Consider the following 12,097-nt stretch of genomic DNA (forward strand, 5'->3'; position numbering starts at 1 on the left):
CAGGGATAGAATTCCTTGCATTTTAATGCAAATCACCTGACCACAAGAATTTGATTTTGTTAACATATTAATTAGGGCACTTTATAAAACCTCTAATTTCATAATATTTTATAAATAGAACCTGTTTATTAATAAACTTCATGTCTTGAGACTCCTTTGAGTATGATGCCAATTTTGATTTACACCTGAGTAATTTTTTTACCCGAATTCCTAATGTTGAAAATTTTGTAAATTCATGTTATGATGAAATTATGTTATTTGTCAGATTTCTTAAATATATACTTTTTAAAACTAACATATTAAAATTATCATTCACCATCACAGGCACCATCTCCTATTCCCTGGGAAAAGCTCTAAAGTCAATATTTGTTTTCTTTTTTCCAGATACCTTCTTTATCACCTTTTTCACTTTCAAAGGTTGTTCAACAACAAATCTTTGTACCATCCGCAAAAATGGAAGATTTCTTATTGCAACTGGGAGATTTATTCTTACAGTTACCGAAGAAAGCTGTTATAGTGCTTCACGAATCTCACACCAGCCTGGACAGGAAGGGTAAATAGGACAGTGTAGATCTCCTCCTTGTGTATTCCAAAATCTATGGCAATGAAGGGAAATTGGAGGCCTGGTGGTGAAATCCAGGACTTGGGATCTCTGTATCTTTCTTGCTTGCTTTGCTAAAGGAAAACAAGAGCAGAGAAAAGGGGGTCAGAATGTGGGGATTGTGGATTCTAAATACAAAGAACTCTGTAGTGTATGATAAAAAAAATTCCTTATGATCATTATAATGCAAAATAAATGGTTAGGAAAAATAAAATGCTGTTTCTTGTAACTGTTTCTTTCAGATACAAATGCACTTATTATTTATTGATTTGGCCAAGGACATTACTAAATATAAAATACATAAAACGGGATGAAAACAAAATAATATACATTGCACAGGGAAAAAATCATTATTAAATTCAGAGGTTTTGTTAGATAAGAGGTTTCTCCTGAAGAATTTAACTTTCGGGTAGGTGCTATTCATTGTGAGCTCTGGCATTTGTAAATCTAGAAAAACAGCACTGATCCCTACAACCCTCCCCCCCAATCGTCCTGTCTTTTTATAATTACGGTAAGTTTTAGTTTTTCTTGCATTACCAAGTTTTCTTTCAGATGAATATTTCAGAATGGGGAAGCATATATAGCAGACAGGAAGCCTAAAAGTTACAGAACCCTTGTGGCAATCATGGTGGAGCGTCACTATCAGGATTCAATTTCAGTTTTGCAGTCCATGGTTTGTCTTTCCTGGACTCAGCCACCTCATCTCTCTCCTGACACTGAGCTACAGGCCATGGGTATGACAACTGGTCTGTATGTCTCTCCTAGTTGCCTTCAGACAGGGTGCCATAAACAGTGCCCCCCACCCCCACAAAAAAATTCCACTGACTGAGTGTCATGCAAACAATAGGTATCAGTAGTATAAAGCTATTAGGGGTCTTTACTCCCCCACCCCCAATAAAATGTCTGAGGGAGCTGGTCCCTTCCAAAGTTGATGGGCATGGCAACTGGTCTGTCTGTCTCTCCTAGTTGCCTTCAGACAGGGTGCCATAGACACTCCCTCCCCCCCCCAAATCCACTGACTGAGCAGCCTTGCACGATACATTGGTCTTGCATACAACAGGCATCAGTAGTATTAGAATACTACCTCCTGTCAATTGGTTATGCCCCACCCCTCTAGAGTTTGACTGAAGATGTCATATGACACTCTACCTAAAAGGTCCCATTCCAGAGGGATGGGGGGATTTTTTTTTGGGGGGGGGTGTTATTCTATTGCCATTCTTAGAGAACAAGGAAGTTCATGGTGAGCTCCGGCATTTGTAAATCTAGGAAAACAGCACTGATACCTACAACCTCCTCTTCCCCCCTTATCATCGTCCTTTCTTTTTATAATTAAGTTTTAGTTTTTCTTGCATTACCAAGTCTTCTTTCAGATGAATATTTCAGAATAGGGAAGCATATATAGCAGAAAGTAAGCCTGAAAGTTACAGGACCCTTGTGGCAATCATGGTGGAGCGTCAGTATCAAGATTCAAGCTCAGTTTTGCAGTCCATGGTTTATCATTCCTGGACTCCGCCAGCTCATCTCTCTCCTGACACTGAATTACAGGCCATGGGTATGGCAGCTGGTTGGTCTGTCTCTCCTAGTTGCCTTCAGACAGGATGCCATAGATACTGCCCCCCCCTTCCACTGACTGAGCAGCCTTGCAAGATACATTGGTCATGCATACAACAGGCATCAGTAGTATTAGAATACTACCTCCTGTCAATTGGTTATGCCCCACCCCTCTAGAGTTTGACTGAAGATGTCATATGACACTCTACCTAAAAGGTCCCATTCCAGAGGTCCCACCTCCAAGGTCCACCATGAAATATCTTGGGGGGGGGGGTCCACATAACCCATCTATCTGTGTTGATGGCTCACCACTGCTGCCTTCAGGTAGGCAGGGACCACCCCCTCTTCTAAGGAGGCATTAATCACCTTCCTGACCCAGTCAGCTTCCCCCTCCCTGCTAATTTTCCTCAGACCAGAGGGGCAGGGGGCAATGTCCTTGATTCTTACCTACTAAAACACACCCAACACAACAGGGTAGACAGTGCTCTGGACACCCCTTGAGATTCATCTGCTGTAACAGAGGAGTCAAGTTTCCAGTGGATGCAAGCAATTTCATCCTCAAAATGCAAACAAGTCACTGCATTGACAAGTCACAAGCACCCTCCCCGACCCCCAAAGACAGCCCCTCCCCATTTTCGCCTTGGAGCTTTCCTTTTCTCACCCTGGGAGATGCCCACTTTTCCACCTCTCCATCTGGTAACTTGCAGCTGGTTGAGTCCCCCCCCCCCCACCGCCACTTGACAGCACATTAAGCCTTTTATTTTATTTTTTAAACTCAGACCAATGTTTTCATATCATGTGTCTGAGATATGTAACGTAGTAAAGCCAAATTCCCAGAATAACAGAATGTCACCACTCTTGCTAACAATTCTTCCCTTGTGGTCCAGGAAACCACTGTGGGTACAAAGGACATCTGTGTGATTCAAGAAAGCAAAAGCTTTTGCCAGATGTCTCCAGTAGAACATAAAACCCAGGATTCCCAAAAGGCTCTGAGGTACTGGTTTGGATCAAGACTGTATCCAAATATCTACAAAAAGTACAAAATACATATTTATTTAAGATAAATAAGACAACAGTGCAGTAAGAATCCAGTTGTGGTTCGAGGACCCGACCCCCGCAATGTGGAATGAATACACAAGGACACGTGATATAAGGTTAATGGGCAAGAAAAGGCCACAACTTTATTGATTACAGCAGTGAAAAGGTATTGGCTTAGGCATTGGATATCTAAAAGAAGGGGGTTTATTCACCAGTAGGTGGAGCCTGTTGATGCTAATCCAACTATAGGCTCTCTCCTGATGTCACCGAGGGTCGTGCCATGGCCTCCCACCAAGCAGGCATCGGACAGAGTACACGACTGCCGGATTCCTTTAACGGAATACCCCAAAATTGAAGGCATAGGCGATGGCCACACCTAGCTCTTCGACACATCACAACACATTATTCCAATGCCTAACCGCCACCCGAGCCAAAAAAGGTTTGCCGCCAATACCATCACAGCTGCAACCAATCCCAAATACTGCTGATGACGCTATCTAGCCAAATGCCGTTCCCCGTGTCTGAGAGATGCATCCCATTATTCCGGTATAAGGCCTGCTCGCCAATCTGGATACGGTCATGATATATAACTCGGCCATTCATAAAGCGCACCCAACGGGCCACTGCCCGATTTACGAGTTTCCTGTTTTTTTCGATGGCCATACAGTCCTGTGCACCGCACCAAACAATTCTCTTCAGGAAGGAGGACCAGAACACCGTTGTTCCGGGACACAAGGCGGCAATCGCAACCAAATCTTTTTTAATGTTCCATGACAAGTCCGCACTTCTTCTGTTAACAAGGTCATTTTCCCCTAATTGAATGACAAGGATGTTGGGAGAGCCGAACGCGGCTACTTTCTCCACCAGCAATGGCATAAGCTCTTCCCAACGCATGCCTCGTCTTGAAAACCAGGAAACTTGAACTCCAGGTGGCAAACCAAGATTAGGCGTGAGGCCGCAGCTGACCGCCCGTACGTGGGCCCAATGGACTATACTGTGGCCGCAAATCCACACACTTCTCCGGAACACAGCTGAGAATGAAAGGAAAGAAAAGTACCCTGGTGAATTGGTGCCTTATCAATCGGGATCCATCCTCATGAATGAAGAGCGGGCCAAGGCCAGGAGGTCTGAGGTAAAGGTATCACCTGGTGTCCTTTACTGGGCATGGGCCCTTCTGACCGGAGGCCATGAGTTGTACTACGGAGCCCTTACCGCCGTGGTCCATCTTAGACTGATGCACCTGCACCATCACGCCTGAACTGGACACCTGCACGTCCTCCAGGAGGAGGCTGCACATTGTTCCACTTGAGGTAGCTTCTGCTACCACCTCGCCAACCCACAAGGCACCAAAGAAGGCTATAGCGTATGCCGCAGAGGACAGCCGGGCCTCAAACTAGGACCAGCAAATTGACCTAAGTTTCATACGATAGGGGAAAGGGACGATACTTTGGACCAGAAACCTGTGAAGTTGCACCATACTTTCTTATAAGACCTGAGGGTAGAGGGTGCAACAGACGCCAATACTCCCTTGATCACTTCGTGTCTCCAAGGTTCTGTAGGTGATCTGGAAAGGGTTCTGGCAGCAGCTGAGCCCAAGGTGCTAACGACCGGAAGCAAGGCATCGGAGCACAAATGATCGAAGTAGGCGAGACCTCTCTCAGAACGCAATGACTGCTAGCCAGTATGTTAACCACGGCCTGGTTATCAGTTCTGAAGCACACCCGACGATTCCAGAACTCCTCGGTCCATATGTGAACCACCACAACTATGAGAAAAAACTCCAGAAAGGTGAGATCCCGCATGATGGCCTCCCCTTGCCACTCTGCTGGCCATTATTGCGCACACCAACGTCCCTTAAAGAACAGACCAAAGCCCAGGGACCCTGCCGCATTGGAGTGGACCTGGAAATCAGAGGCCAAATTAAGGATTTCCTGCCATAGGGAGACTCCGTTGTAGTGTTCCAGAAATCTGATCCACATCTCAAAATCCACCTTGACCGACTTGGGGAGTCCTACTCTATGGTGCGGATGCTTGAGGCCCGCTGACAACCTGGCTAAGTGGGAGCAAAATAGGTGGCCTGGTGAAACTACTCTACATGCGAAGTTGAAATGATCTAGCAAGGACTGGACCTGTCTAAGAGCGACATTATTATTATTATTATTATTATTATTATTATTATTATTATTTTGGGAAGGGTTTGACGAATTGTTTCCTTAAGGGCAACTATTTTCCCCTCTGGCAGGCGGGCGGATTGAGCTGCTGTGTCAAGCTCTATACCCAGGCAAGTAAGATGCGTTGAGGGTCCGCCTTATCTGCTGTGAGGGGAACTCCCAGCTCCTGGGCCAAAGCTGAAAAGGCCTCCAGAAGGGAGGCACATTTGCCAGTATTGGGCTTCCCAACGAGTAGAAAGTCACCGAGGTAACGTGTCACCCCAGGTGAGTTGGTTCTGTAGCGCAAGGCCCAGTCCCCAAAAGTGCTAAATGTCTCAAAGGCCGAGCCGGCTACCGAACAACCCATCGGCATAGCCTTGACAATGTAATATTTCCCTTGAAATTTGAATCCCAGCAAATGACAGTCATTGGGATGAACTGGCAATAGACAGAAGGCTGACTCTATGTCACATTTTGCCAAGAGTGCCTCGTAACCAAAATTCCGGATAAGTCTTAGTGCCCGATCGAAGAATTCGATCGAAGAATGCGGAGAGGAGGGAGCTGGATCAGGGAAAATGCTAGACCTGGAGGGTCCCTATCGTCTGTTCCCTGCTGCGGGGGCTTCTCTGGAACTGGAACCTCGCCTTCCCGAAAGGGCTGCTTCCCTTTGTAACACGCTATGGCTGGGAGTACCCCTGCACACCTCTCGCACTCGTGCAGATACAAGACTGCCTTTGGCATGACCCCTTATTGAATTCCCAACATACCTTGCGCTTTGGCTCCCTTCTCAGGTCCGGCTTACCCGTGCGATAAGAATCTAATGCCTTCTTCTCAACATACGGGACGACCGCCACAGACCAGGTGCCATTTTCAATTTGATCCCAGCATGCTAGAGGGATCCTGGAAGCCTTCCTTCGGACTTTTATCATAGCTAATGACTATGTTCTGTAACAGGCTGTTCTGACTCTTCATCCATGTCGCCCGTTTTTGACTTGCTCTTCTTACACACGTGCTTCTTATTGGTGCGTCTTTTACCTGATGGTTTGTCCCCCCTCAACTGTCTGAAGCTCCCCCTCCAGCTGCTGGGCTGCTTATTCTGCAAAGAACCAGAAGAACTGGACGCAACAGGGTTATTGACACAGGCCGGCGGCCTCCGCACAGGCGACCCAATGCAGTTCTGAGGGCCAGAGGCCTAATTTGCACTGCCGCAGTTACTGCCCGAGAGCTTGGGCCTGCGCCTGAAAACTGAGAATCGTTGAAGAGGGCGGCAGAGGTGCCTGGGAGGTCATCAACCTGGGTGAGAGCTACTGCCACAAACACGTGCTACTGTTTACAAGAGGTTGTACAGGCACATGTTATAGATTCTGAAATGAATGTACTAATTAACGATTGATTTACTTATAATAAATAACGATTTTCCAAGTATTTGGTTAAATGTTCAATTGTTTATCCAATTAGTATGTGCGTGCGTGTGTGTGTTATTTATTACTATATATATATATATATATATTAAAGATGCTTCCTACTTCATATTATAATATCTCATTCAATATGCAGGGGTCCCATACAGGGATCAAACCAGCAACCTTGGCATTATCAGCACTATGCTCGACCAATTGAGCTATCCAGGCTCTCTAGAATTGTGTGGGACCCCAAGGGTCATTTAGTCCAACCCCTTGCAATGCAGGAATATGCAGTTGTTCCATACAGGGATCAAACCAGCAACTTACTAGGAAATGCTGTGATGACTCAGGCAAGAAGCAAAGGGAACTCTGAAAGGGGGGGTGCTGGGAGGGAGGAGGGGTGGAGGGAGGAGAAGAAAAGCCTGGGGAGGAGTTGGGGGGGAGGAGGGGGTAAAATGAACACACCGAGCAAGGGAAAGTTTAGAAGAAAAGGAAAATAGCTGTCCTTTACAGTGAGCCAAAATGAAGTGGAAATATAAACCGTGGGTTAGCCTGGACTTTTCAGTAAAGTTCTATAAGCTGCAACCTTTTTGTTGTTGTTGTTGTTGTTGTTGTTGTTGTTGTTGTTTAAAAGCGGTTTTCTTTAGGGACCCTGTACTGGCAAGTGAAGCCAATGACAAGAACCAGGCAAAGGTACACCCTCAAAGGTTCTAAACGTATAAATGTACAATGCTGAGGAATGGTTCCCTGATCAGAAACCCTGAATTGTCTGCCCCAAGCCCTGCCTTATTTCTTCCCCCAAACGCCAAGCGAAGAGGGGTGTGTGGCTTAGATAAAGTAAGAGGGGTGTTGTTTAAATGCACAGTCTATTCTAAGCCCCGGCATCATTTAAAATTTCAGAGGGGGTTCCCGATTTAAGTGGTACCAGTGGAAGGGATGGCAGGTAAATCAAACCCACACTAAAAGAGTAATAAATCAACAAACGGCAGGCACAAACACACGCTGCCAGCACACACACACATGACTTAAAATTAGAGAGGAACAGGCAAGGGCAAGGGAGGGGAAAAACGTACAAGCACCCTGGCCAACAAATTAAAATGTAAGGCAAACCCACTCAGTCACCCAGACCAGCCAGGCAATCGGACGGGCAAGGGCAATGGGGGGGGGGACATACAGGCACACTGGCCAAAATTAAAATAAAACGCACAGCCACCAAGGCAGAGGCCGGGAAAAGAAAGTGAGGAGACAAGGGAGATAGAAAGACGGCATTCACACTCAGACCTCGCTGGTGGCGGAGAGACCATGTGATGGGCAAAGGAACAAGCTGCAGCTTAAGAAAGGTAATTCGCACTTAAAACGCCCAAACAAATCCAGCACCAGGAGTGGGGGAAAATAAAAGGTTAAATGTAGGTTTTTACACAGAAAAGAGGACACAGCAAGACAGCAAGGCAAACTTGGGTGCCTAGGTTTTTAAAAGCAGTAAAGCAATGAGCGCACGCAAGCCTCCTAAATTTAAAAAGGCAAGCCAGGAACCAGACAGCCTCCACAAACACAAACACCCCCAACTCCAAACCTTGTGGCTGAGCTGACTCCTGACTCGAAGAAAATGTGTGTGACTCGTGACGAGACGATGGAGAGGAGAATGAGGCCGAGGAGGGGCTGGCGCCGCAGCACATAGGCTGCTGAACACGCCCCCTCGGAGGCACCTGGTTGGGTGCCTGCCGATGGGCGTGGGCGCCAGCCAGGTGAGTGGGGGAGGCAGGGGGCTCCCGCCCACAACCACTCCCCTCTCTTCCAGGGAAGAGAGTCTTTACCAAATAGGAATAAAAAAAAGTTAGAAGAAGGTCACTTAAGAATTTGGGAACATTTGGGGAAATATGTACACAGAAAACAACAAATCTGACGTAGTCTAACCTAGTATATTTTATCACCACTTTCTGAACCTCAAAGAGATGTGGCAGCCATCAGTGCGTGCACATCCCTTGTGGGTCACATCTTCTACTCTGATGTGCAACAACTGGTATTAAGAGGCTTAATGGCTCTCATGCTGCAGTGAAGGTAGCTATCATGACTAGATTTAAAAAGAAAAATACTGAAAAGCTACAAAACTGTCAGTGCAAACTTGAATGGCCCCATGGTTGCGAGAAGGTTCCAGGTTCACCTGATTTCTGGGAAGAGCATGTGTGTGACATGCTAATTGTTGATTACTTTGTGCCTCATTAGAATTAGGTTGTTTCCGTCTCAGTTTTATCATAAAACCTGAGGGAGGAACACATTTATTTAAAGTACAGTGGTGCCCCACAAGACGAAATTAATTCGTTCCGCAATTTTTGTCGTCTAGCGAATTTTTCGTCTTGCGAAGCACGAAATCCCATAGGAATGCATTGAAAATCAATTAATGCGTTCCTATGGTCAAAAAAAGTCCAAACAAAGCCAAATTTGGTACAACAACAGTTTATTAACTGCTCTTTAAAGTCACACATACTGTAAAGAGCAGTTCAAAAATTGAAGGGAAAATAAATTAACTTTATAAACATGACAGAAAAACATTTAAAAATCAACAAAGTGTACAGTACATTTTCTAAGACTCTGGGGGACCACTCGAAGAAGGCTCCTCTTCCACTCTTTGCTTCTTGGTCAAGAACCTGTCCATAGTCTGCTGCTTTATCCGCCTTTTCAGCAGCTCCCTGAAAGACGACATGACCCTCGTATCATAAAAGTTCCCAGCGTCATGTGCCACGTGCTTCTCATGGTAGTGTAGATCTGCAAAAGTCTGCACCTCCTTCCACTTCTGGCAAATGTCCCTCAGTCTTTCGGAGGACAGCCGTTCCTCAGTTGCTTCCTCCTCTTCCAGTGAGGCCTGCTCCTGCGCAGCCTCTGCCTGCAGAACGTAGCCCTCCGTCGTCACAACCTCCAGGAACTCCGCTGCAAAGTCTTCAGCCGCAGGAACATCAGAACTGGCAGCCTCTCCATGCCTGACCACACTGTGGATGCCAGATCTTGTCTTGAACCGGTCAAACCAACCTCTGCTAGCCTTGAAGACTTCTGGCTCGGCTGAGGTTCCTGGCTGTTCCCGGATGAGGTCAGCGTGCAAGGCCTTGGCCTTCTCACAAATGACGGCCTCAGACACTGTGTCCCCTGCACGCTGCTTCTCTTCTATCCAGATGAGCAGCAACTTCTCGACCTCCTCCAGGACAGCTGGGCGGTTCTTCACGATCCTGGTGACTCCCTTGGCTGCATCAGTCGCCAGGATCTTCTCCCTCATCTTCAGGATGGTCCCGATGGTTGATGGGTTCCTGCCGTACTCCCTGGCGATGTCCGTCACACGCATTCCGCCGTCGTGCTTCCAGATGATCTCCTTCTTCATTTCCAGCGTCACCTTCTCCTTCTTCCTCTCGCCGGCCACCGCAGCAGCAGTCTTCTTGGGTCCCATGGCAGCACAGCTCCTACCTTCGTAAACTCAGAAACAGAAAAAAAAATCAGTGATGTGCTTCAAACCCAAAAAATACAAAAGCAGCCAGCCACCCACCACACAGAAATTAAAACCCAGAACCAAGGCCTTGAATCCCAAGCACCCCAACCCCAAATCCAAAATCCAAAAGTTTAGCTTACCAAATGGATGAAAGAGAAGTTCTGGAAAAGCTTCAACAATCAACCACCGACGTCCTCAGAAACCTCAAATGGCTGCAAAATAAGTTTAGGAAAAGCTTCAAAAATCACCAATGTCTTCAAAAACCTCAACTGCTCCCACAGACACGCACCAACCCACCCACAACACAGAAATTGCAAACCCCTCCCCAACTGCTCCCCCAGCCCCTCCCCAACTGCTGCAAACCCCTCCCCAACTGCTTCCCCACCCAGACAAAAAAAAATTTCAAAAAATAATAACATGGCCAGCACTCAGAAATTCAAACTCAGAAAATTTTTCAAAAAAAATCAACCTGGCCCAGTGGTCACAGAAAATCATAAAAATTCCCAAAAAAGGCCCACAAGCCCCCAGATTATCGCAAACCCCTTCCCAACACCAAGTCCTTGAATCCCAAACACCCCAACCCAAAATCCAAAACCCCCCAAAAAAGTTTTAAAAGTTTAACTTACCAAATGGATGAAAGAGAAGTTCTGGAAAAGTTCTGGAAAAGTTTTGGAAAATCTTCAAAAGTGAGCAAAGTCTGAGAAAAGGCTACCAAACCACGTGCTAACAGTTGCTCCTCGAAGTCAAGTCGCAACTGCAGCTGCTCAAGCTAAGCACCCTTGGTTTTAACGGTTTTTACACAAAGGAAACAAAGTCGCGAGACGTTTTCGTTTTGCGAAGCAAGCCCATAGGGGAATTCGTCTTGCGAGGCAAATCGCGGGCGAAAAAACCTTTCGTCTAGCGAGTTTTTTGTCTTGCGAGGCATTCGTCTTGCGGGGCACTACTGTACTTGTTTACTGACAGTGTGGGTGTGGTTAGACTGGAAGAGGCATCTGGCTGATTCCCACAGAGTTCCTTAAAAAGATTGCATCCAATATGAAAAAAAGAGCTTCGTGTTACAATATAAAAATATAGGATTTCTGGGAAAGCATGCACTCTCTATTTCCATAATTTCCTGCTCCTCACTGGACCAGTCCTTCCCAGTTGGAATCCCAGCTGGAATCCATATTTCCCTCAAGTCAGCTTCTTCTTCCATAGGTTATCTGCTTGGCTTTTGATCCCTCTGGTATTATGAGGGCCTCCCTGGGGATATGCCTCTTTTCACAGTTGGTTTTGACTAGTGCTCAGGCTCAACAATACAGAGGTGTGGGAGCAGTGCAATGGTTGGGAAAGCCCCTTCTTTCTGGAATGAATGAAGTTGCAGAAGGAGGTGCTTGTACGGCTTCTGGCGGGAGGACCCTGACATTGTCCTACAGTCCAACAGTATTCTTCCTGAAGCCTGGTAAACAGTAACTAGGCTTTGAGAAGGAGCCCTCATGTCCCCAGGAGCTGCTAATGTGGCCCTTCTCTGCTGGCAGGGAGAAATCAGGACACCTTCAAATCAAGGCATAACTCATGACAGCTTACTGAATTCTGTGGCCATCCTGGCCAAATCGGGACTGTTGAGGGGTATGCATTCAAATCAGCTTGAGTGGTTAAGAGTGGTAGATTCTTAATCTGGAGAACCGGGTTCGCGTCTCCACTCCTCCACATGCAGCTGCTGGGTGAACTTGGGCTAGTCACACTTCTCTGAAGTCTCTCAGCCCCACTCACCTCACAGAGTGTTTGATGTGGGGGAGGAAGGGAAAGGAGAATGTTAGCCGCTTTGAGACTCCATCGGGTAGTGATAAAGCGGGATATCAAATCCAAACTCTTCTTCTTCTTTGCCTCCAAGGTGAATGTA

At 46.5% G+C, this 12,097-nt stretch overlaps 1 protein-coding gene and 1 long non-coding RNA gene across 3 annotated transcripts in view; one reads left to right on the forward strand and one right to left on the reverse strand.

Annotated features, from left to right (window-relative positions):
* LOC309346227 overlaps window positions 1-815 on the forward strand; it is a 36,690-nt gene extending 35,875 nt beyond the window's left edge. For both annotated transcript variants that reach the window (XR_014158494.1, XR_014158495.1), the window contains one exon: window positions 385-815. This is a non-coding gene — a long non-coding RNA (uncharacterized lncRNA). The remainder of the gene's footprint in view (window positions 1-384) is intronic.
* Window positions 816-9,181: 8,366 nt separating this feature from the next.
* LOC309346006 (putative CENPB DNA-binding domain-containing protein 1) lies at window positions 9,182-10,338 on the reverse strand. The gene is made up of 2 exons (XM_081869627.1): window positions 9,694-10,338; window positions 9,182-9,618 (listed from the first exon to the last, which is right to left on the reverse strand). The coding sequence occupies exons 1-2, from the start codon at window positions 10,174-10,176 to the stop codon at window positions 9,325-9,327; spliced, it is 777 nt and encodes a 258-aa protein (XP_081725753.1). The 5' UTR covers window positions 10,177-10,338; the 3' UTR covers window positions 9,182-9,324.
* Between the last annotated feature and the right edge of the window lie 1,759 nt (window positions 10,339-12,097).

The sequence above is a fragment of the Podarcis erhardii genome (genome assembly GCF_964252035.2).
Source record: "Podarcis erhardii genome assembly, chromosome: 7".
NCBI lineage: Eukaryota > Metazoa > Chordata > Lepidosauria > Squamata > Lacertidae > Podarcis > Podarcis erhardii.

Coding starts and splice junctions, on each gene's coding strand:
- LOC309346006 (XM_081869627.1), bottom strand. CDS start 10,176: ATGGGACCCAAGAAGACTGCTGCTGCGGTGGCCGGCGAGAGGAAGAAG. Junction 9,619..9,693: donor GAGAGGCTGCCAGTTCTGAT/GTTCCTGCGGCT, acceptor CTGCAGGCAGAG/GCTGCGCAGGAGCAGGCCTC.